The following is a 25,642-nucleotide window of genomic DNA, read 5'->3' on the forward strand; positions in this document are numbered from 1 at the left end:
TGGTCTTTGTGCCTGTCTTGGGTAGCGCTTCTGAGATGTGCTTTGATGCTTTGATAAGGACTAAGTAGAAGTGGGCTGTACTGGTTTTAAGGACACATTCGTGTTTTACTTTTGTGTGATTTGCTTCAGAGGAGATAGGCACTCGGGTTCCTGATGCAGGAACATGCCACGTACATGTCAGCAGTCTGATGAGAGACAGGTCTGTCAACGGCAACTGTGCCAAGCACCTGGTTCCCAAATAGTATCCCACAGTCTTACCTAACCCAAACAGCGTTGGTGGCGTAGATAGTTTGTATGCTTCAGGTAGTTCGCAGGCACTGAATGTTGATTCTCTTCCCTCAACAATGTGCACTTCAAATTTTATGTGGGTACTCAATATTTCTCATGGTAACTTTAAAAAGCTTTGCTGAGAAATATCGTATGCCATTTAGACTTTAATAAAACTCTAAAGAACAAAGGAATAAATACACCAGCGTGTCCAACCCAACTTGGATTTGGGGAAAGGCAGGTTCTGGCCTACAGCAGAGCTGAGGGTAACAGCAGCAGAGGAAGACCACAGCAGCGCCTTCATCACACAGAGAAATGAGACGTTATCCACAACACCGTCTCCCAAGATACGGGAATTACGATGTTTGTATAGGATGGCGATTGGAGAGCGTGATGAAGTATTTGCCCTAAGAGCATCAATGTCCTGTCAGTTCTGTCTTCAGCCCTTTCTCCTCCAACTGCATCACCTCCTTAGGTCCCTGTCATTCATTCTCGTGACTTCTACAACCTCCATAGGCTACTAACTAGCAAATATCTGTCTTGACATCAGACTTTTCTGCTAAGCCCCAAACCTAGATATCCAATATCTGTTATGGAACTGATCCATCCAAATGGCCCACAGAAAATTCTAGTACTGAGGTCATTCTTTTCCCACCACCAACCAGGGCCTATCTCAGTGAGGTCGACCAGGCAAGACAAAAGCTAGCCTTATCTTCTGCTCTTCCTACTCCTCCCTGTACTGTCCCCTATTTCTCTGGCCAGTGAGATCGTCCTGTGTCCTAATATAGTTGCATCTCCAGAATTCTCCCCTCTTTTCCAGTTAGGACTTAACAGCTACTACAGCTCTGTGAAAGCACAGGAGGAACTGGATCTGGGAATTTTTGAGATTAGCCTATGATAGCTGTGCTCTGAAGTCTTCCAGAGGCTCCTGTATGGGAGAGATGGGGTGGAAAGGGAGGGGGGGACTGGAGTTGTACCCGTGGCACACTCATGAGAGAGTGTGAACGGCATTGTGTCTTGTGGAAGGAGCAGAAGGTGACTGCTGAGCTCAGAGGGAGAAATCCAAAGTCCACATTAGGCCCCTTCCTCCTCCTCCTGCTTCTAGGACATTCTTGGCAACACATTCTATCCCATACATATGATGCCACATGCTTGCTGTCCCACAATTCTAGGTGGTAGAAGTAAATGTCCCTTCATTGCGGCCCTGTTTCATGGGCCCACACTTGTCACTTACTGTGTACCTTGTTGACCTCCTCTGTTGACACCTCAGTCTCTTCCATGCTGAGCTTGATTCCTTAAGGAAAAAGAACCTTCTCAGAGGCCAGCTTAATGCCCAGGGCCACGGATGGTCTTCAACAAGTGTCTGCTTGGTGTCCTCTCAACTTCTTTTATTCATGTTCCCCTCCCCCCACGTATGTGTGTGTGTGTGTGTGTGTGTGTGTGTGTACATACCCATGTGGATGTATGTAAGACTCCAGATTCTTCACAAACTGGCAGGACAGTGGTCCCAGTCCTTCTGGCCCCCACCACTGTCCAACACTACAAACTTGGAGCACAAGGCAAGCCATAAGTACATGCCATCACAGGGGACTTTTTGCTCTGGTGACAGCGATCCTTAAGAAGGTTGTGATCATAGCGTACTGTACAGGTTGCTGAGTACTTTCATTTATGTTATCTGATGTCCTTGCATTCATGCAACTGCAAGTTTCCTGACATGACCTTTGTTTCACATGTGAGTTTTCCAAGGTTTAAAGGGATCAAGTGATTTACTGCAAGTATTTGCAGTTGGCAAAACCAAGATGCAAAACCAGACTGATGATTATGTGACTTTCTTTCCACTACAAGAGTAAGAGCCCAAGATTCCCAAGCCCCTGTTGAGTGCTGCTTGTTCAGAGCTGTAAGAAATCATTAAAGCAGAGGACCTGCCATTGTAGACTAAGACCAAATGCTGTCCAGAAATAATTTTTAGCTTGTTCTTTATTATCACCCCCACATTTTTGTCTCATGTATTCCTTATCTAAGTTTACCTTTACCACTTAAATTTTGGCTCTATGCTATGTTTTTGGAGACCAAAGCCCTTAATTTGATGTGTAGAAGACTGAGCTTCAGGGTGAGGGTATTTCTAGAACAACCAAACCATCATATTTCCCTAAGCTCTGCCAATGAGTAATTTCCAAAGTTGGTAAACGATCTCACACATTCAAATAGAAGGTGGAAATCAAATTGAGACAGTGAAATGAAGCTCAAACTCATAAAGAATTAGCAGCACTGGAGGAGAGATCTTCATTTGGCAAAATATCAACCAAAGTTAGTAGAAGATGAGATGAATAAATATAGCTGCTGAAAACAATATCAGATGTCTTGCTCAGATGTTTAATGGATTTGCATTTTAAACATGGGTTATATGAAATAGCCCTTAAGGCATTTTTCTAAACTTGTCATCTATTTTTAGTAGGGATTTTTTAGGTTTTTTTTTTTTTTTTTTTTTTTTTGGGACCAACCACATTTGTGAGATACAGAGAGACTGACTTAATCATTTCTTATTACACATGATTTTAAAAAGAAAATTACCTTGGTTATCCACTTTCATTCACTTAGTACAAATCCCAAAGGCCATGGAGGTAGTTAAATAAATAAATGGAAAAAGAATGCTGAATGAGGTATTGTATTTATTTGTCTGCTGAAAATGAAGTTGTCATTGCTAAACCAATCAAATCATTCATTTTTTATGAGAGGTTGCAACTTGCAGAGAGGTGGAAATGTTAGACACTAATTAATGAATATGGCTGGCAAAGCAGCTCAAACAACTCAGGACTCCAGCTAAGCTACGGAAGGATCATTAGAATATGAAATTCAGTGATGCTTCTCTGTTGATTTGATGAAACGCCTGTGTCCTGTCAGATAAAGTACAGTTGGCTTAAATTTTCCGAGGTAGTTTTGAACCAGGGGTTTTAAAGATTTGCTTGTTAGACGGGTATTTTTGTGATGGCTTTAGATTGCCTTAAAGTTGAAAAGAAATGAGATTACTGGGTAAGGCGTCAATAATATTAACAGAGCGTTGCAGCTGTTGAAGGGGATGCAGGCCATCTTAGGTCACACACGAGATACTTGATCCTGTGGTTGACTTAGAATATAGTAAGTTATGGAGTCTGTGTTTAATTTACTTGAATTAAAACTAGTAAATATTGCAGGTAAATTATTGGAAAGCTGTCTGAATCTCAGAAAGGAAATAGCCTTCCAAACTTTAACTTTGGGGACTGTTTTTTAAAATGCATTTTTAGTTGTCAGTGGACCTTTTATTTATTTATATGGGGTGCTGAGAATTAAACCCAGTGCCTCTCACGTGCTAGATAGGTACTCTACCACTGAGCTATATAACACCAGCCCCAACTCTTGGGACCTTTAATGAATCATCTGGAAAGAAAATAATGCTGTTCCCTTGCTATGCAGTGTGAATTTCAATCATATGAAATTGTCCTATTAATCTGTAGAGATGACAGTTACACCTGACTCAACAAAACCTGAAGTTCAGGTGTCTTTATATAACAAACATATGACAGTTCTATTGCCAAAGGAAATGGAGAGTTTCAGTGCATGAGAAGGGTCCTTAAACCTTTTTGTGGGTAAGTGCGTGGCAGAAGTGCCAGGATTGGGAGGTTGTCTAATTTGAAGAGAAATGTGGTACAATAATGAGAAACCCAAGAAGGTATCTCTGGGCCAAAGTGTAATGTCCCTTGAAATACAGGCCAAGGAGCTAGAATTTAATTTAGAAGATAATTAAAAGTTTTTGAGCAAGGGAGAGAAATGTCTTTACCTGAGTTGTAGACAAATTCACAAGGCAGTAGTACAGAGGACAGTTTGAAAGGCAAGAACCAGAGCTGGTGAGGAGGCCATTACAGGTACCCAGATGAGCAGTCACGCTGGTCTAGCAAGGGTAGTGGCTGTTAAAATAGAATAAAGTATGAGAAGAAGAAAGTTAGTGGAGCGAGATCTAAAGTGAGATTCCAAGGAGAAGAAAATGAAGCAAAGTGAGAGCCAAGTCAGAGTGTCGTTACGTGAGAGGTCGGAGAGAACAGAGGGACTTCCCCTGTCCCAGGTACGATGCTCCAAGAGCAGCCGTCTCAAGCCAGTATCACAAGTTTCCTGGGGATGACCAAAATGCAAATCAGCTGAGCGGGTTTCACTGTCCAAAGGGAATGTCCTCTGGGGCTGAGGCCAGGTTGTAGCTGGAGCAGGTTGAGAAAAGATCACTCTAGGAAGCAGAACAAAAGAGTGGAGCCAGCACTTAGAGCTGGGTGCTCGAGGAGAACAGGCACCTGGGCCCAGGCAAACAAAATGGACATCCTCCCGCAAGTGGAGGTGAGTGGGGCAGGCTGTTTTCCCTCTTGCTAGCAGGCGGGGCTTTGTTGATCCCAATTCCCTGGATGCTGAGAAGTGGGTAATGGTGAACTTCCTGAAAACAGCTGAGGTCAGGGACCAAGCTCCAAAGGCTGCAGAGAACCAAGGTCCAAGAGGATCACTGTGGCAGAGGCTAATGTCAAAAGAATAATTTATTTTTAACCCAGACTCATTTCTCTTAAAACATGAGATTAGGCGAATAAGTTCATGACACATAGAATTTAGTGTTAGAGATGAAAATGGATCCCCAGGTCATTGGACCACTCCGTACTGGGCAGGTCAGGCATTACTGCTTCACTGTGTACTTTGCATTGCTCAATTAGGCAGCATGTCTAATTTAGCAGCTGGGTAACATCTGGAAGAACGAGTATTAGAGCATCCATCATTGATGTGGGAAGACAATTCCACATTGAGAAAGAAATCGTGGTTAGAAAGGATATTGGTGTATTTCCCACTTAGTGATAAGCACAAATTATTACCTTCCTCTTAATTTTGCCTCATGAATCAGCAGTGATAATGATCTTCCAGCTGTCACACAGAATTGTTGGGGTCTTCTGCTCTGATTGTGGTTGTTGTGGTATAACCTCAGCAGCACTATAGTCCTGTGAGACTTTTCTTGTATTCTTTCCACTTATCTCCATTTTCAGAATTGCTTTATATCCTCCAGTTTTTGTGTTTTTGTGTTAAAACACACAGCTCTAAACAAGAGGGTTCTAGACAAACCTAGGCATGGTCTTAATTGGTTTTGCTCTGCTTCGCCTGAGGAGCTCAATTGTCTGGACGCGTTCCATACTATATCCCAAAGATGGGGTGACAGGCAGAACTGAAATGCTATCAAAGAAATTTTGCTAAATACAGTAGTAGCAATGTCTTCTACTGACCTAGTGATTAATTGGGAACTAGATCTGTTAAGAGGTTAAAAAGTGGCAGAGATTTGCCTTTATAGTTAACACATTATAATACTTTCAAGAAAAATTAAACCAAGAAAGGATTACCATTCTTCTTCAATAGCACTGCTTCTGAAAGCTGTATATGCACACTTTGTTCATTATAGTTATTTTTCATCCATGGTCCATGCCTCCCATTTTAAGCCTGTTCATTTTTCTTCTAATTTTAAGAATAAATAAAGCAAATGGAAGCTTGTGTTATTACTTAGAATGAAAATACAGGACCTAATCACAGCTAATGAGTGTAATAAATGCTAGTCTGTACCTCCCCTTGTTTGGTGTGTGTTTTATACACAGAAGGTAACATAGGCTGAATAACTCGGATGCCAAGTTACAGATGGGGTTGTGGAATGTTATTTGACAGCCGATTAGAGTAATCTGTCAGAAATGATGACTTAATCACCATAACAGACTCCAAATTCCCTCATAGAATTCTACCCAGGGTAATCTAATTTTCCTGCAATATTTTATTTTATTTTTGCCAGAACTAAATAGTTACATTGCTTGTTTTTTTCCCCCTTTAGTGTACTGCATTATTTTAACAGAAATGTAAATAGGTAGTGTCATTATAGCTAAAGAGGCTGACTTGGAACCTGCTAAGCCAAAAGCAGATGTATAATTCTAGGTTATGTTTTTCTCTGCCACTGGATTATTGGTATATAAGAAAAGAGCTGGGAGTTGAGCAGTCGTAGCTATATGCTTCTCCTGGGAACAAGAAAGGCCATTCTTGCCAGTGTGTTCTTTTAGCTGTCAAACAGGACCTTTTCTGGTTTCCCCTTAGGGATATTCCTGTACTATATAAAATGATAGTGATAATACCTTTATTGAGCACTTACTATGCAGTCAATATTTTAAGCACATTGCAAGTATCAATGACTATTAGGAAGAAATCGTAATGTGTTTTCACTGTTTGTCCTCCAGTTGCTCTCTGCCACAGGAAGAAAAAGATAACTTATATATCTTGTCATTATCCCACTGAAATCTCATTGCTTTCTTCTAGGTTTAGATCACTTTTATAAAAATATATGCCAGCAAAAATAAACTGAAAATTTTCTATGTACCTACTACGGTGACTCCATGATGATACACAAAAGAACAATTTGGAATAGCACTGTGACCCAGGGGTAGATGAATCCTGGGGAATCTGCTTGGACCATGGAATTTGCGTCTTCAGAGGGTAATAGTTTCCTCCAGAATTTCCAAATTGGTCTTCAAATAAACCAATTTATAATCCTAGTAGTTAACATAGCCAAATACCAGAGCCTCCTGATGCAAACAAACAGTGGCTTACCCAACAGTAAGTGGTCCGTGCACTGATGCATTTGATAGATTTCAGTGTGGTTTTATTTTGTTTTGGTTTGGTTTGCACTGTTGGTTTGTGAATAAACCACAAAATTTAGGATCAGTTGCTGTCAGAGAATCAAAACTGTTATTTACCTCTTACAGAATAATTGATAGCCAATCTCGCTTATTAATTTACCTTTCATTGGCATTGGCATAGAATATTTCAGATAGCTTATTGCACAAAAGAAACCACAGAGTCTAATTCCATTTGGTGAGTCTTCTTTAGAAGGGCCTGAGGAATTACAGAGTTGAACCAACATGGAACCTCGGGCTTAGAGCATGTCGTATAGTTCTTTCATAATCAAATGGCATGTTAGCTGGGACTGTATTTTCCTGGCATGATACAGTGCTGTGGGGTTTTTTCTTTCATTTATTGGAGGCTTTTAAGCTTTATTTCTTGCCTTTTTCTTGGAGAAAATCCACATAATAATTTTTTATTCTGGAATAATTTAAGAATTTGTATATGTGCATGCTTAAAATAGACATATACAAATACACTACAAAGTCTGAGCTTTTAATTGGAAAGAAACCTATAGGTTGAAGCAGTCTTCATCTTTAGCATGGAAGAGAAAAACTGATAATTTTGTAGGTTCTAGAAACCCCTCACTCTTGCAGGAAGCGGTGTGGCCGTGTGCAGAGGCAGCATGGAGAAGTGTCTTTGGCTTGGGTGTGAGCCCCAGCAAGGCCTAGGTCTGCATTCCTGCCTCCTACTTACTTGCTGTGTGACTTAGCCAAGTTACCCAGCCTCTCTCTCCCCTCATTCCTCAAAAGTACCAATCTCATAGGACCACTGTGAGAATTTAATCAATTCACATACATAAAACATCTAGGACAAATGCCTGAAAGACTTGAAAGTGAAGGGATGATTTTTTTTTTTTTTCAGTTGTCACAAAAATTGCCTATATTCCCCATTTCACTTACTAGTTACAGCCGAGAACAGCAAATCTGGCAGTCCTGGTGATAAAAGCTGGTTTGAACTCATCTAAGAAATTATTTTTGTCTTATAGATTCTTGCAGAGGTATTGTTCTATTAAAGGTATCCTAGCTGACTTGCTGCACTATTACTATCTGAAACAAAAACAGATTCAGAGCTAGGCAGTGGTGCATGCCTGTAATCTCAGCAGCTGGGGAGGCTGAGGCAGGAGGGTCGTGAGTTCAAAGCCAGTCTCTGCAACTTAGCAAGGCCTTAAGCAACTTAGTGAGACCCTGTCTCTAAATAAAAATGCAAAAAAGGGCCAAGGATGTGCCTCAGGGGTAAAGTGCCCTTGGGTTCAATCCCTAGTACCAAAAAAATAAAATAAATTCTTTCAGAGATTTTTGTTCAATACTGGTAAGCTGACACCCCTTCAACTAGCTGCCTTTGTTTCTTCTCAAACTCCATATGCAGGGCATAATGTATCAGGGGCTGAAATGATAAAATCACTTACCCAGAGATACACAGGTGTATGTATACACCTGTGTCTCTGGGCACCTGGCTGCAGGAGAAGAAACTTTGTACACGCAGTCCTTCCCTTTGGGAGATGACCTGCTTCCAATTAGAAACTTTTTTGAAACTAACTTTTACCATTCATAAATTTTTTAAAGAGAAATTCAGAAAGTGTAGGTGCTTTTGGTATTTTATAGTTACTGTACAGTCCAAGTATCATGCATGAATCATTTTCATGTTGTCATGGAGTGAAAGAAAAATACTAGTTTGTCTTACTGTCTGCGATCCTTTAATTTTCTCATTTGGCACAGAGCTCTTCTGAAAATTCACTTCTTTCTCTCCCTTCTCCCTCTACTTTTCAATATTTTATGGGCAGTAGGCTTATCATATGTGCCAGCACGAGGTTTAATAATGAGATGCATAACAGTAACTCTGTAAAACCTGTTTCAGGTTTAAAATGGCATGTTTTATTGAATCTCGTGTGAAAGGTGGTTAGCTCATGAGTTGGTGATGGCTGTGGTTAAGCAGGTTTCAACGTAAGTTCTCCTGTGGGTGAGAAACCAGCCATGCCACCCTCCCCCAGCCGCGGCCTCCCCAAGGACGCCACTTCCAGACAGAATCTTCCCTTGGGCCATCGCTGGACTGAGGCAGAGGGACTGGGAGAGATCACATAGGCTCATTCGTGATGGGACTCTCAAGGGGTGGTCCATGGAGGTTGGTGCTGTGGGCCAGGTCTCATCCCTGTGACTGGCAAAGCACTGGGACCCTGGGAGAGAAGGAGCTATGCAAATTTCTCCTTTCGTTATGTTTGGGGTTTTTGTTCTTGTTTTTGGCCCTGTTGGGAATCAAACCCAGGCTGTCCCGACTGCCAGGCAAACACTTCAACGTGATGTTTCATTTATGTCTTGAAATAAATAGGGTTAAGTAGAGACCAATCCATTAACCAGCACCTTGATGGATGGCTTTAGGCAAAATGTTATTCTGCCATACAGTGGATAGGAGATTCATGTGCACTCAAAGAAGCCTTCAGAGAACGGTTTAGAAACTTTTCTTTCTAGAAATGTGAACTCAAAATATGTGAGGCGAGGTAAACTCCCAGGGACAGGACCTATTTCCAAAACTTTGGCTCGTCCCATTTCCCTGGTGCAAAGCAGAGCACTGTGGACAGAGAGCCTGGTACCTGCAAACAAACCCTAGCTCCCCGGTTGACTTTTAAATTTGCTACAGGTGCAGCTGGGTTAAACACAAGGAATGGAGTCATTACTCTGTTTCATCATGACTCAGGAAAACTACCCTGTGAACGTCAGAGGCCAGCGTTTGCAGAATTCCTGGTCTCGGGAAACAGTACAGACAGATCATGACAGTCCAGACCCCTGCATTTTTGTCCTTTCAGACATAATCATACTTCCGTATGATTATGGAGATGTCACCTCACCTTAGGGACACGTCTCTTAGGAGGCATTTGGCTAAAATTTTTGAAGATCACGTATTCACTTGCCACAGACAGGAGGAGGGCACCCCGGAAGAACTAGCCTCAACCCTGACAGGGGTTTCGTCACGGCTGGTGAGACATTAGATTGGAATAGCGTCTGCCGAATTTTCTGGACCTTGCCTGCTCTGCTGCTGTCACCTGGAACCTCCAGACGAGAGCATGGAGTTCCCTGCCCAGCCCCACCTAACTCTGCAGCAGATGCAGCCAGGTTCCCTCTAGTGTTGGAAGCATTGTTGAGAAGCAGCAGTTCTGACGCTGTGACTTCATCTTTAGTTCCTGAGAAAGGTGCTAAGGGTGTGGCCTCTGGTGCCTGGGGCAGTTTTAATTTAAGGCTCAGTAGACTTGCATTGTTTCCTTCTTTGAAATTCTCCAAATCTGTAAATACATACCTAACTTATTGGTCTTACTGCATTTTAGATGTTTTACTTTTCATGAGTCATGTTAGCTCAGAACTCCTGTTGCTTCGCCCGTTGGCTCCAATGTCACATCATCATTCTTTGGTGACGCTGTGACCTATTTTCTCTTACTCTGGGCCTTTGGATATATGTTGTCTTCCCTGAAATGTCTTTCACACATCTCCTGGCCGAGGCGAGGATTCCCTGAAGAAGTATCTCAAACGCTGCTTCCTCTGAGGAGTGTGTCCTCCCTCAGTCTCTGTTGGGCATCTCTCCTCCGAGGTCCCACGCCGCATGCCTCAGTACCACCCCTAGTGCTGTAAGCAGCAGCAAAGCACCAAAATCTGGTGGCTACACCAGACTCTCCATGGTGAGAACTTTCTCCCTGCGCTCCCCCATCTACATGGTGTCTGAGAAGGACAAAAACAAGCGAGTGGCCCTGGAGTCACACTGGGTCAGATCCCTGAAACCCCACCCACTGTAGGGAAAGAATTCCTTTATGATAACACGAAACTTTAAAAGGCCCACTCCCTTTCAGGAACTTCCCTGTTCCACTCAAGAAATCTCCCAAAGTTCTCAGAATGATACCGTTTTGGGGATGTGAGCCATCATGGAATGGCTTCTCCACCCCATTTCTGTCTTCAGTGACATTTACAGCCTGTGTGTGATCAGAAATTTGTAACTCAAATGAACTGTTGGTGATAATGAGCCATTAATACAATCCTGATTGAACACCTTGCTCGAAGGTCACCGCGCTTTACGTACATTATCTAAATTGTCTCCAGAACATACCTACAGGAGGGTGGCCAACCACTCAGAATTCACCATGGTCTGACAACCCAGATCTCGGTGAAGCAGATTTCCCTGCTCTGGGCCCAGTGAAGACCAAAACCAAGTTCAAGTTTTTAGTGGCAATAACTGCTCTGTTAGAACCACTATTGATTCCCTGGGCCTACTAGATAGGTCAGAAACAGCAGCTGCAAAAACAGAGTGAAGTCTTTCCATAACACTAGGCGCAAGGCTGCAGAGACCAAGTGCTAAGGGTGCTCAGAGGAAAGGAAGGGGACTTTCACCCGGGGAATGCTGCAGCCACCCTCCAGGTTTCCGTCTGCTCCTTCAGTGAGTGACTGTCCATATGTCCAAGGCCCATGTGGGATGTTTTGTGGAGGAGCATCATAGTACAGGGGAGTCATCACTGCGTTAAGAGCAGGGAGATCAGACGACTGATCCCATCTCTGTCATTTACCATCTGTGACTTCCTGATTGAGGTCACAAATTCTCTTCAGACTTAGGAACTGAGAGCACCAGGCCAAGTGATTTCCGAGGCCCTCCTTCAGCTCGAGCATAGCATAATGCTGCCCTCCTCGCTCCAGATCCCTTCCAGCCCTCCACACACTTCACAGACGAACCTGCAGGCTCAGAACACCTGTCTGAGCTCCTGGTCTTGGCACCAGTTTCCTTGGTATGTATATATCAAGCACCATGAAGGACTGTAAGCTCCCTGAGGGCAAGAGCCATGTCTCTTTCATGTTCATGTCCCATAGATAACATGGTGCACTTGACCCCTCTCTCCTTTAACTGGTGAGTCTCATCTGACTCTATTCTGTATAACCCATGTCAGTCTGTCCCATCGTGAAAGTTGCCACTCCATCAAGCTTCTTGTCCTCCCCCCTCACAACTGATCATCTCAGTAGCAGTCTTATCGTAGTGTATGTCCCCATCGCTGTCGTCATCCCCATTCTCCTCCACCCCTGTAGTCTGTAGCTCTAGTCCCACCACTGCAGACACTGCTCTGATAGACTCCCTAAGGGACTTTTTAATGGCCAGATCCAAAAAGATACTTCAGTGTTGGCATCACAGCCTCTTGCAACACCTGCTCTGACCCCTCCCTTGTTCCAGAAACTCCCTTCTTGTGGCTCCCGCTTCTCCTGCCCCTCCCGCTGCCCTTTGCTCTGTCGCCCTGAGATGCCTATTTCCTGATGTTCTTTGTGGTTCTGTCCCTAGCTCTTTTCACTCTGAGGTCCCTCCCTGACAGATCTACTAATGTCTGTGGCTTCCACGCCCAGACCCAATCTCACCAGCTTCCTCCAAAACGGCTCTCTTGTTTTTCCTGTTTGGCAGTGATCCCCTAATCCATATGGTGGCCCAGGTCTGTCTTATCCATCATCCCCATGACCAGCCAGCTCCTCCTGAAGTTTAACCCTTCGTCAGTGTCACCTGAACTGTTTGCAGTGCCTCTTAACTCTCCTCCCTGCCTCCTCTCTCTGCTCTAATCCATCCTCCATCCTGGAGCCAAAAATGACTTTTCTAAACTACAAATTTGATCCTGTTGCTTTGCTACTTAAATTGCCTGTATCTGACCACAAACTTTTGACAGAATGTCAGTTCCTTAGTCCCAGGGCTAAGACCCAGATGCTGATCGCCTTCTCATCCTTTTCTCCTTGCCTTCCTCCCTCGCATGATAAGCTCCTTATGGGGAGGAACTGAGCTCTTTTATAACCTGTGCATGGGGCATCCCATGCTCTCATGGGGCTGACAGGTTATTACCTGTCTCTGCTGCAAGTCCAAGGACTGGAAATAGATTTCACTCTGGCTGGGAAACCTTGGCCACTTGTGCTGGGTAGAAGCAAGTGCCTGCACCCCTCCATAGGCTCCCTGAAACCTCATCTTGCCTCTCCTCCAGCACTGCCTCACTGCGCAGCTGGCTGCATGCAGCCATGTCGCCCCCACCACACAGTGAACACCTCCAGGGGAAGAACATCCTGGCTTGGCTTTGTCCCCAGGTCTTCTCCCCGAGCCTGGTTATTTCTCCCGAGTTTGCTGAATGGATGGGCACATGCATACTGGAAGAATAGCTTACTCAAAGATTGTGATTTTTCCGGAACATTTTATTTTGTCATTTTCTCCATTACTATCGAATAGATTGAGGTCGTTTTCCTCAGCCCAAATCAGGGGTTTCCACAGTTTACTTCTGTCTGCTTTGTAAGGTATGTTTTCCGTGTTTTTTTTCTGAAAAGACTGGCCTGCTCAGGACCCCTAAGCGTTCCATTCACATTGTCATCTTTACTCCACAAATTGAGTGTGTGAATGGATGAAATGAAATGGTGGTGGACCCTGCATCTCAAGGCCTGTGTTCTGTGCCTGGGATCATCCGGTCTGTAAGAGGAGGTGAAGCAGCTCTGAATTACTTAGCTTCTTACCCCTGAACGGTCCTCCCTCTTTCTTCTTGTGTTCTGCAGACCCTGGCAGGCATTAGGTGCACACAGACCACCTGATAATAATTTCCCATCATATAAGTGCCAGAGCTGAGTACCATTCCCCTTTCATTTAAATTAGATAAAACCCAGAGCTGTGGCTTGCAAGTGATGGAAGTCCACTGGGGAAATTAAAGGTTCAGAGAGAACGGGCCCTATTATAATAAAAGCATTTGCACCGCCAGTGATTCCATCTACCCTGTGGCTTCTGTGTTCCTTGGGGTGGGATGAAATATGAAGCAAAAGGACCTTTGAAAGTAGTTTGAGGAATTTATTTTAATTGGAAATGGTGGTAGCATTCTGCACTTGGCGTAAACTCTGTGGATCACGCACAGTGGTGGGATCAGCTTTGTATAAAGAGCCATGGAGCATCCAGGTCGGCCAGGATTCAGGGGCTCAGCCCTGTGGCTGCAAGTTCTTTCTACTCCTGCATGTGTACTGATTGTGATCAGAGGCCAGTGGTCCCTCTCACCCACCTGTGTTACTTCTTTCCCTTTGTCTCTCCTCCCTCCCCCTACCCTCCCTCCAGTCTCTCAGTGACTCTGCCCTGCAAGTCTATGCTAGCATTTAATCACTATGTAATGGCATCTGAATCAATCAACTGCTCGACCTATAAATTACTCAGAACTATGAGACCTGGAAAGAATTCATGAAGCAGAAATACAGAATGGCCGGGGGAGGAACAAAGATAATCTGCACTTAAACTCCTAAGCTTACAGTCACAGTAGCTCATTTCTGTTAGCACACCCTAGGCTCTGCTAAAGAGCAGAGCTCTTTATGGACATATTCTCATTTGATTCTCAACCCCTTTATAAAGGTGCTGTCTCCATCTCACAGATGAGGAGACTGAAGCTTAGAGCAGTTAAGACATGCGCCCAAGATCACGTAGCTGTAACGAGTGGCAGAACCAGAAGTTTCTACCATATAGAGGCAGAAGCTGTATTGAGTGGCAGAAACAGGTTTCAAACTCAAGTCTGACTCAAAAGCCCAAGCTTTCAAGTACAGTGTTACAGTGTTTCAAGTACAGTGTTTCCCCCTGACTGCACTCGGGTTTGTTTTTTAAGGTAGGCGATTCTATCGGGGAGAAGTCTCCTTATGAATTCCGTGCCCTGGTAATGATGGCGGTACTGAAGTTGAAGATGTCGTTGACTGCTTTAACAGTTATTCAATCTGTCTTTACTTTCTCACTTTTGTATTTTTAGATGCATCATCCCATTCAGATGAAACCTGCAGATAGTGAAAAGTCAAACGGTAGGTGGTAACCAACTGTCTCTTGTAATAATTATGTGTGCTTTTTTTAAGTTAAAAAGTCAGATGAGGGAGGGAGGAGTCTGCCCCAGCTGTGTTTAACCTCTGGAAGGTGGAAGTCATTGCTGCAGGAGCCTTCCACTGGACTGGGTCAGCACATCTGGAGAAATACACACTCCAGTCCCATCTCATTCATCTCTGGTGTAAAGAGTTCTGCAAGATTGCTACAAGGAGTGGTTTTCCGTGTCCCCCTGCTTGGGGCTTGCCCTTTGCGGTGATTTTGTGGCATTTGGCACTTACTCAGTACCTTCCCCAATGTAGCATAGGGAGCCCGATGGGTAGCAGATGGCATGAGTGGGGAAGGAATTGCCCATTAAGAATTAGGCAGCTTTTTTTTTTTTTTTTTTTTTTTTTTTGTCTTTTCCATTTGTTCTTCTTTAACTACCTACTGCAGTCTTCTCTAAATTATACCGATACATCTGCAGCAGAATTTTGTCTGTTGATTAAATAAAGGTACAAATATGCATTCGATGAGGTCCATGGAATAATTTGGGGTTTGCCCCTCCAAGACCCTGGAGGGTTGATAGCCCACATTCCTATCAAGTTTTTGCTTCCATTTCTACAAATCTTCTATCCCTGTTTTGTTCTTTTAATTTACTGAAATGTATGTTAAAAGAATCGTCTACCTTCTTAAGCCACAGAGCTCCTCCATCCCCCAAGACTGACATAATCAGCACCGATTCCTTCCAGCAGCCAGCTTGGTACCTCATTAATTAGTAATCAGGGCAGAAGCCATGCACTTAGAGATCTACGTATCTGCAAATGTAAATTATGATTGGGCTCTAAATCTCTCCACAAGGTATTTTTTGCTAATTGTAGTTCATCCATTTTCTGGCCTCTTCGCAGAATAGAAAGTTCTGAAGGAGATTCCGAGGCTCCCTGTGGTGCTGCTAGCCCTGGGTTTGTCAGAGCTTCCCCCCTCAGGAGCAGACTCCACTGCCTCCACCCTCTGTCTCCTCAGCCCTGTGCCTTGAGCAGCGTGAATTCCCTTTTTTCCTGCGCTGCTTTATCACAGGCATGGCACCTAGTGCCAGAGGTCTGAGTTCTGCCGCTGCTTTGCTCGGAGACCATGGTCAAGTCGCCCCATTCCTTCATTTAGCAGTCATCCCTTGACCATCTCTGTGTGCCAGGAATGTGGCTGGAATGGGGGTGGAGCCATGAATTTGAAGAAGGGGCGACCACAAGAGTCTGTGTCCCTGACCTTATGGAACATGCATTCAGCCTACTGGTTTAAGTACAAGGGACTTTGAATCTCCTCATTGATATAGTGAGAATGGTGGTAACTCCTCACATAGATCAGGCACCACCCCCTCACTGCCAGAGACTCAAGTGAGATATTTGTGACATTCTTGGTGATAGAGCACTTCTGTAAAATGTTGATTATTGCTATCATCAGGAGATATCCCCTACCTTTATAGGGCTCTCGGCTAACATGGCACCTACATGTGTGAATTCCTGGGAGCTCCTTTGCCCACAGACTGCTCACAGGAGAGATTGAATCTTGAGTTGGTGGGATGAATCCCATCAGTGCTTCTGGCCACCAAGAGATGGTCCCTGTCCTTTGGCCCCATAATTCTGTAAACTATGTCAGGACAAGGGACCATGGAATGAAAGTCTCTGAGAAAGGGTTTGCCTTGCTTCTGAACCTTAGGTTGTATCCATGACAACATGAAGTGACTTCTTTTGCACTCTCTGCTGTGCCTGTGCACAACCTGGCCTAGGGCTTCTGTCTACTGACAAGCTGCCTGGAGTTCTGAGTGTTTTTTTGCTCTGTCAAGTGTCTACTCTGCACGCAGAGTAGAACCCAGCAGCAGAATAAAACCAGCATGTCATGGGTGTCCCTGGTCTTACATGATCTCAAAAGCCCAGGAGCACTGTGCACCATTACTGCTAGGTGAAGAAAGTGCCTGAAAATGTCCCTCTTCAGGAAGCAGCACAGGATAGCAGGCAAGAACTATTTCGAGAAATCTGGGTTTGACTCCTGGCTCTGTGATTGTCAGCTGTGTCCTTGGACAAGTCCCTTGACCTCACTCAGCCTCTCCAGGTTCACTAGAAAGGATCTACAAACAGTGTAGTGTGAACTCTTCTGTCATGCCTGCCTGACAAGGTTGGTTGAGAGTTATCCAAGTTGACATCTACAAAAATCTTAATATCTGGCACATAGTAAATATCCAGGATGCTAAGTTATGCTAAATTAACACCATAATTCCACTAGCCACGGGCAATGTTTTGGTGTGTTCTAAGTGACAGCATCTAGCATGTCTGGGCTTGGACCATTTTTCCTAAGTGTTGATCTGTATATAAAATGAAAATTCCCAAACTTTGCAGTGGGACCAGTTCTCCCTTTGCTTTGTAGAATGACCTCCATTTTCTGAATTTCTAGTTAGGAAAGCCAAAAGGTATAAATGAACTGAAAGCTACATTTCAAGGGTTCCTCCTCATGCAGGCTCAGATGGCACCACACCTTGCACTCATATGAACAGGTTTCATGATTCTCTTTGGCTCTGATTTAGGAATCAGAAGAATTGTATAATTTTCTAAAGCAAGTGATAAAAGCTGCAGCCCTTTCTGATTCCACAAGGCATTTTTGACAGGTAAGCATAGTTTGAAAAGCTCAAAGAGCACAAAGATTTCTTTGGCTTCGATGCTCTAAATAGCTCCTGTAGCTGTGAAGGAAGTATAACGAGCTCTAATTGCACTTTTATTGAGTTTGCTGACATTTATGCACAGCACAAAGGACTCATCACAGTTAGACAGTTACTGTCTTCATTATCTGTGTTCAGATTTCTGAAACTTTGTTATTTGCTGAGCAAGAAAGGGCTGCTAATCACAGATCAATTACTGATGGACAAATGAATTCCAAAGAGCAATCACCCTTTGAAGCCCACATCCATCTAGAGATTCCGATAAAGGGAACCTCTGTGGTGAGCCCAGAAATATTGGGTTGCTCTTGGTCAGTACTGCACTTCTGGATTCTTCTGAATGGACTTCCGGAGTCTCCATAGCTTCCCGTAGCCCACACTCTCAGTTGTCTCTGATTTAAGCTGCAGCCTCTAGCACATTCTTGCAGACTCCTGGTGTTTTGCTTCCTGCCCATGTGCTTCTACTGTGCAAGGTGTCCGAAAGAAAAGCAAAAATCCAGTTCTAAATAAGCAATAAGGTTGGGACCATTAAGAGCACATTGAAATATCCAATTATCAGTAGACTCCCAACTTTTTTTTTTCCCCCTGTTTTTTGTTTCTTCATTTTTGTTTTATTTTCATTGCAGAAAACCTAGTGGCGGGCATGGATTTGAGGAGGGCTTGGATTTAGGGTACTCCCATTAACTAGCACAAACAAAATTTCTCTTTCTCTCTGTGTCCACCCATACACCATTCTGTATGTCATCCAGCTTTGACTCCTGGCTGGCTGTACGGTACATGGTGCCAGCTGTGCCAGATTTAAAAGCACTTGCTAAGGCTAGTCTCACAGGGAGGGATGAGAGAGCATGGAGGTCACCTTGGGTCGCATGCCTGAGTCTCTGACTGGAGCCAGTGTTGACTTAGGTCGTACTTCTTGTTGAGACCAGGATTGTTTTCCCTCAGTAGACAGAGCATCTAAATCCATCCTGCTTTAACCTTCCAACCTCACAACTTATCAAGGGTCCTTACGGCCTAGGATCCAGAAATGCTATTTAAGACCACTGTCTCTTTATCTCAAGGCCTCCCAAACCTCAAGTATCCATGCATCAAGTTCAAAGCCAGAGTCCAGATAACTAAATATTGTCAAGGAACAGTGAAGACCCAAAAGCTTCCACTCAGAACAGGATCACAGGGGCTACCATCCAGTCACTTTCTGATTTACTGGAAGATGAAGAAATAATTTTGAAATTCAAAGTGGAGAGACTCACAGATTTGGAGGCAGTAATTAAATGCCATATGTTAGCACTAACACATTGAAAAGTTGTTAATTAATTCAGGCAGCCCCGAATCCAGGTGTGACTTTGACAGATTGTACACCAGGGTGTTAGCACAGACTTACAATTAGGGATTTTTTTAAAATGAAGTTTCTATTCCCCCAACTTCAACAAGTCACCCTTTTACTTAAAATGTTAACCCTTTCTCACTCTGTCATGCAGAAGAACTTCTAGGTGGCCATTGGCATGGCCCTTCCAGTGCTGCCTCTGTTTGTGGTGGTGGAGACCCTTCGTATCTAGAAATACGTCCCTGTGTTCATTCACTGACTGCCCTAGGGGAAGAGACTTTTCCCTAGGAGCAGGAAACTTACCTTTTCATTGTTTATTTTCTTTTAATTCCCCTAAAACACCTGGCAGACTACTGCAAATACAGTAGGTTCATTTCCGTAATCCATATCCTTATAGATTAAAGTATCGAGACACACACTGCCCATGAATATCTAGGAAAAACTCACCATAAAGTCACCAAAAAATAATGAAAAAGTTAAGTGAACTCAAGATATTTGTGCTTGTTTATAAAATGTTTACAAAGCTGTTAGGGATCCTTAGAATGGGAATCCTGGGAATAAATTTAAGGAATACATTTTTCCTGGAAAACTGGAAAAACTCAGTGGAGAGGAAAGCAGGCTATAATTAGTCATACCCATTTTGCTATTAAAGCAAACAGGATCCAACTGTTAAAACCCCAGAGCAACTTTGGCAAGTAGAAGATTGTGAATGTCCAGCTTTTATGTATGCATGTGAGCCCACCTGGGCAGAGAAGGAATTTAGCATTTAGATTAGCATATATGTGGGATGACAGAGGCTTCCTTTGGTATTTGGTTTGTTTGTTTGTTTGTTCGTTTCCTTAGCTAATACTTTTTTGTAGTGCTGAAAATAGAACCCAAGGCCTCACACATGCTAGGCAAGTGTTCTACCACTGAGCCACAAAGGAGCCCAGTACTTGTTTCTTTAAATGAAACTTACCTTCCTTCTCACTGTCTGGCTGAGTTTATCCTTAGTGATGGCTGGGAAGTTAGGATTTCCTCATAAGTGGTTTCTAGATTCTTAATATTCATCTTAGTAAAAAATCATTTTTAGCTGACTCCAGAGCTGCATTTTTAATTTACTATAGCATCACCCTGGAGCTCAAACCTGTGAATTGTTTTAGTTAAACACCACAATTATAGGTTTACCAGTGAAACCAGGGACCAAGTGAGAATTTTTCATTTGCTTTGATTTAAAAAACTAAAATTAGATTCTTCAAGGTAAAAGCAATAGATCAGGACTTTTTTTAATTTTCATAAAGATATCAAGCATAGTTTCTTGAGGATAAGAGTCCCAGAGGTGAGAGGGAAGAAGAACTGCAAACTAGAAGTCTCTCCCTCCTCCTCCGCCCCATTTCAGCCAGTTCTGCCCATTTCCTCAAGCAAAGGCTACCTCCTACACAGTGAAAGAGTCCAGGCATCATGGAGAGCATCCTGACCTTGGAGCCTACAGTCTCCTTCATTAAGAAAGGTCCTGCAGAGCCATCTAAAGCTTAGCTTGCCCTTGACTACTTGGCTTTTGCCAGTTCACAGTCGACCATTGGTACTTCATTTACTCTGAAGGTAGAAAAAGCAATTTCACCTGAAAACATTTTATCTAAATAAAGGGAGTCAGGTTCTCAATAGCTTCTCTCCCAAGAATCAGAACCCCTCACGTCTATAGCTCATGTCTCCTTGGAGTCTCAACGTGAGCAATGACCTTCGACTGTCTGATGCTTCCTGTCCCTTGAGCATCTCCTCTACAGATGAAGCAAACCGCACTCAAGTCAGGCTGCTTTCCTCCATCCACCTCAAAGACAGTCTCTTAGCCTGTCTCGGTACCTTGCCTAGTCAGTGCCCTGGTCTCACAGACCCTGCCCATGCTTCTCAAGGTCCAGCTTAAATGGACCTTCAAAGAGCCCTCATGTCTCTCAGTTATCTTAGGAGCTGTCACGGGTGTGGAGAAATGGGGTGGGAGGGATTCTGCATGGCACTCCAGCCATCACCCCCCACCAAGTGCCTCTGTCAGTCCAAGCATATAGCTGGGCTGCCTTCTCTGCAGTGCTGAGGAAGAATAGAGTGTAAACCTTCATCTTATGGATGATAGGACTGAGGTCCTAGAAGTCAGACCTAGTCCCCAAGGTCACTCATCAACTTAACGGCAGCACTTGAACTAGAACCCCAGTCTCCAGCCATGCCTACTGCTGCTCTCTTTAAGTCTCATCTGCTCCCTCTGAACTTAGAGGAAACACAGGAGAGGGAAGAGGACACTGGGCCAGAAGCAGGAAACCAGGTTGTGGTCCAGGGTAGACCCTTCCCCCTGCCAGGGCCTCAGGGATCTGTTTTAGAGATAGACAAGACAAAATGTCTCTCATGTCTCTTACTTCCTGTCTGGGACTCGGTGACAAAGAGCATGTGGCTGTGTCATTTAGATCCTTGATAGTTTTAGTAGTTACATGGCGCTTTTAAAATTTAATCAACATAAAATTACATTAAAAATCAGTTCCTCAATAACACTAGCCTTCTTTGGGGGCCATTGGTGGCCATGTGTGGCTTTACCTGCATACTAAACGGCAGAGTCATGGGTCAGTGTTCAGCTGGACAGTGCAGCTTTGGCATGGTCCACCGAATTACACCACTGTCCCATGAACAGACCTTCCCAGGAATCGCACCATGTATTTTAACTTAGGTTCCAGAAGCAACCGGCCTCCATAAGTCTGGAGTAAATACTTGTTGGTTAAGTGAAAATAAGGCACTTACTGTCCAGGGAAGAACTAGAAAACACAGCAATAAAAGTCAATTAAATAGTGACACGATTATGACGCAGGTACAGAACAAAGTTTGTGCACAGAGACGTTGGGCAGCGCCCTTCTCTGAGGCTAGGGTTCTCTGGTCTCGAGGGTAACTGGCTAACCTTTTTTATTTTTATTTTTTTAATTCTTTTTTCTTCTTTTTTGATTGAAATAAAGTGATGGAAAATAAGCAGGACTTCTCCCCATGGGCTTCTATTATGCCCTAAAAAAAGGTCTCCTAAAAAAGTCACACACTGTCCTGAAATGAGTTATAACCCTGCCTTTCAGGCTAAATGTAGGTCACATGTCCTGAGGACAAACGGGGAGATTTTCAGGAAAATCTCCCAGATCATCTGAAATAAAACTTGCCTCGTCTCCCCCACAACCCGCCCCCTGTCACACTCCCATTTGCACATCTTGTCATGACCCCCAAATGCATCCGTGTTCCTCAAGATCCTTCCTTCAAGCAGCTGGAATAGTGGCAGTCCCTCTCCCTTCTCTTTTGTCAAGGGTTCACCCCAGCATGGACCTTCAAGGTGGTTCTTAGGAAGCAGCCGCCGGTTCTTTTCTCTCTGCTAGAATTGACTTCCGCTTCGGCTGTCACCAGCCTGGCTGCTGGGACCCAGGTGTGGAACCTAGTTAGTGCTCCACAGCCTCTGCCACAGGCAGGACAGCCCTCGTCTGCAGAAATTGGGAATCTAGGATTTCCTCCTCTTCTCTGCATCAGTAAGGACTAAGCTTTTAGAAACAGGGGAAAAGAATGTTTTCTTCCCTTAGAGTTTTGTTTATGAAGTTTCATTTACTGATCCACAGCATTTGCTCTGAGTTACCTCTCCTGACCTTTATCTTTCCCTGTCATTAGAGTTAAAAGAACATCTACAAAAACCCCAAATTAAAATCTGCATCCCAAATACATCTCTGAAATGGTAGCGTTCAGCAGTTATGTAGGCACTTTCCTAATCCTAGCCAACACCTTGGTGTTTGTGATAAGGGACTTCCTAGGGTTCTGAGCCCTACCAAGATGTCTGTCTTAGGAAAAGCAGTCTTGCAGAGAGGGGAAGCATTTAAGTGATGGGCAGGCAGGATGGGGTACAGGCTAGAGGATAACACGCTGGGGTCCAGAGGCAGCCTTAGGACCGTGATCCATCTCGCATGGTGCAGTCCTGGTTTGCAGTGGTAATGAAGCATTGATTACAAGAAAAAAGAAGAAATGGGCTTTTCTCATTCATTATTTTCGTCTCCTAGCTGTGGAAGACAGAAAACTGTTCATAGGAATGGTTTCGAAGAAATGTAATGAGAACGATATCAGAGTGATGTTTTCTCCATTTGGCCAGATAGAAGAATGCCGGATTCTCCGGGGACCCGACGGGCTGAGTCGAGGTGAGTGTGCTGCGTATAAAGTCTCTTTCCTTAAGTGCTAATTGGAACTCTGTGTCACAGTCAAGATAGATGTAGGCACCGCATACAGCAGGAGGTCACCCTGTAATACGTCCCATGTGATAAAGTTATCCAGCCTGAACTTTTCATGGCAGCTGAAGTGATCACCTTTTATTTCTCAGGTAGAGAAGGTCTGAGTGCCAACATATTAGCTCAGGTTATCACTGTCACAGGGGAAGCTGATGGGCTGCCCTATGGCGGCACATCCCTTTTCAACCTCAAATTGAAGTAGATTTTGGGGGTCAAGGAGATGTGGAGGATGAGAACGGCTTTGTGTTGTTTCCACCTTAGTCTTCTGACTGTCTGCCTGTGCCTGTAGGAAAACGTAAGGGTATGTTCCCTGTAACAGCCTTCGAAGCCAAGAAGCAATGTCACTGCTCACGGGCAAGGCATGACAGATACAAGCTCCCTATAGCTGGGCCTGTCTGGGGTCTTAGAGTTTCATTTCAAACAGTGAAGTCCCTGGAATCCCCAGCCCAGGACAGAAAAATGACTGTCCAGAAGAAGATTGTTGACTCTCCTTTGCTACCATGATAGAGGGAAAAGCTGTGGCTCGGAGCCATGATGAAGACCAGTGTTTTTGCAGCAGCTCTAGAAAAGAGCTGGAAATCGCCCTTCTCTTCGCACATCTGCCTCCTTCTCGACAAGACCACACGCCCCCTTCCCTAAACCATGCACGAAGGTTGACATGAGTGTTAACAGTTGTCCCTGGCTGTATTTTTCAGACTCCATCTGAGGTAAAAGTGTCTATGCAAAACATTTTCAGTTTTGTTTTTGTTTTTTTTTTTTTTAAAGAAATCCACATTTTTGCAACATGGGGAGGTTTTCCTTCTCTTGTTAGTACAGTTACCAGTAGTTTCCATTGGGCTAATTAGGAACTTTGTTCATCTTCAAGTTCTGGTTCTGGGCCATCAGTAGCACCCAAGTCACATGCAGAAAGAAAATGTCAGGCTGCAAGTACCAAGGTGCTAATGTTCCCCTGTCTCACTAGTTTCACCTGATTCTAGCACCATGTGAGGAAGAACATTTGGGAGATTTTTTCCTTTTTTTTTTTTTTTTTTTTCTTTTTTTTTTTAAGACATATTATTTCATGATGTCAACTGCTAGAACTGAGAATTGAAGGCCCAGAGAACAAAAGTTCCACCTACATCCACCTCCAGAGCCCCAAAATGGAGATAGTCTAGAGGAAAACTAGGAGGAGGCAGAGCAGAGCCCAGATATGAATTCCAGAATTTTCTTCCAAAGGTGCCTTAAAGGGGGGATTAAGAAGGGCAGCAAGGAAATCACAGTTTATGCATTCTCTGACAATTCTGAAATGCTTGTTATTTAACCCTTGCTTCCAAGAAGCCGTTCTCTAAAAGCTGAACAGGATACTGAGTGGGATCCCTAAAGGGCAGATCCAGTACCTGCGGCTCATCTGTGCCTGTGCTGCTGCCACTGTCAAGCAGGCTCATCCATCATTGTGATGGACACAGGACCCCAGGAGTGCCATCCTGGCCAATCCAACCTTGTGAACTCTATCACACCTGGCCAGCTGATTGTCCTGCCCTCAATCTGTGCATGTAAATAAGTCCATCCATCCACTCAGGCAGGCAGAATACCATGGGGCTGGGCTTGGTGGCACACGCCTGTAATCCCAGCAACTCAGGAGGCTGAGGCAGGAGGATCGCAAGTTCAAAGTCAGCCTCAGCAACTTAATGAGGCACTTAGCAACTCAGCAAGACTCTTATCTCCAAACAAAATATTTTTTAAAAGGGTGGGGAATGTGGCTCAGAGGTTAAGCACCCCTGGATTCAATCCCCAGTACCAAAAAATAAAAATAAAAACAACAACAACAACCAACGTGTGAAGAGGCAGTATAGCCAAGTGAGGAAGGAAGGATGTAGGAAAGACATGGTAACATCTTTGTGACCCCCTGTCTGCTGCTGGTTCAATCAGACTCCCTATTCCCTGCTGCTGTTATCCTCAGCCTCGCATTAGTGTTATGCATTTTTCGTTCCCCAATGTATACAGCATGGAGAAAGGACAAAAAGTAATCACAGTGAGATTGATGGCAGCTTAGCGCTCACTGACCCCAAGTTCCAGTCCCAGAACTTCCACTGACTCCACACGTGACCTTAGTGGATTCCTTTTCCTGGCTCTAGTCCTCTGTTTCCCTCGTGTAAACGATAGCAGGAAAATATCCGCCCTGCTCCTCTCTTAGAGAATCGTTGCTTTCCAGGGTGGTGACCTTCTGTCTAGACTTCACACCCACTTGGGTTCATAGAGAGCTGGAAGCTGGCCCATTTAACTTGACTCTAGTCTCACTGTCCCCATCTGTCCAGTGGGGACGGGAACGAATAGCCCTGCTGCCCCAACAGCCTTGAAGCACTCCCAGAGCGTGCATTAGTCCTTTCTGCAGGCGAGATTTTAAAGCAGGCACGACTTTCCTGGGAAAGAGCAGGACACGCATATCTGAAAGGAAAACTCAGCTAATTTGATGTGCTGTTGGGTTGATTGGCCAGCACAGGGCACCAGAAGCATCCTGTCTCTGAAACAAGTTGCGGGAGCCCTCTCATCAACATTTTAGGCAAATGCTGGCTCAGTGTAGAGGAAAGCACCCCTCCCCCCTCTTATTTTAAT

At 44.1% G+C, this 25,642-nt stretch overlaps 1 protein-coding gene across 26 annotated transcripts in view; it reads left to right on the forward strand.

The window, feature by feature from the left end:
- The window catches only part of CELF2 (CUGBP Elav-like family member 2), a 495,873-nt gene that overhangs the window by 398,034 nt on the left and 72,197 nt on the right, over positions 1-25,642 (forward strand). For all 26 annotated transcript variants that reach the window (XM_079106234.1, XM_079106222.1, XM_079106224.1 and 23 more), the window contains 2 exons: positions 14,726-14,774; positions 22,829-22,963. In XM_079106234.1, the coding sequence (XP_078962360.1) occupies positions 14,726-14,774; positions 22,829-22,963 (184 nt within the window). The remainder of the gene's footprint in view (positions 1-14,725; positions 14,775-22,828; positions 22,964-25,642) is intronic.

Source organism: Sciurus vulgaris (genome assembly GCF_902686455.1).
Source record: "Sciurus vulgaris genome assembly, chromosome: 12".
In the NCBI taxonomy this organism is placed as follows: Eukaryota; Metazoa; Chordata; class Mammalia; order Rodentia; family Sciuridae; genus Sciurus; species Sciurus vulgaris.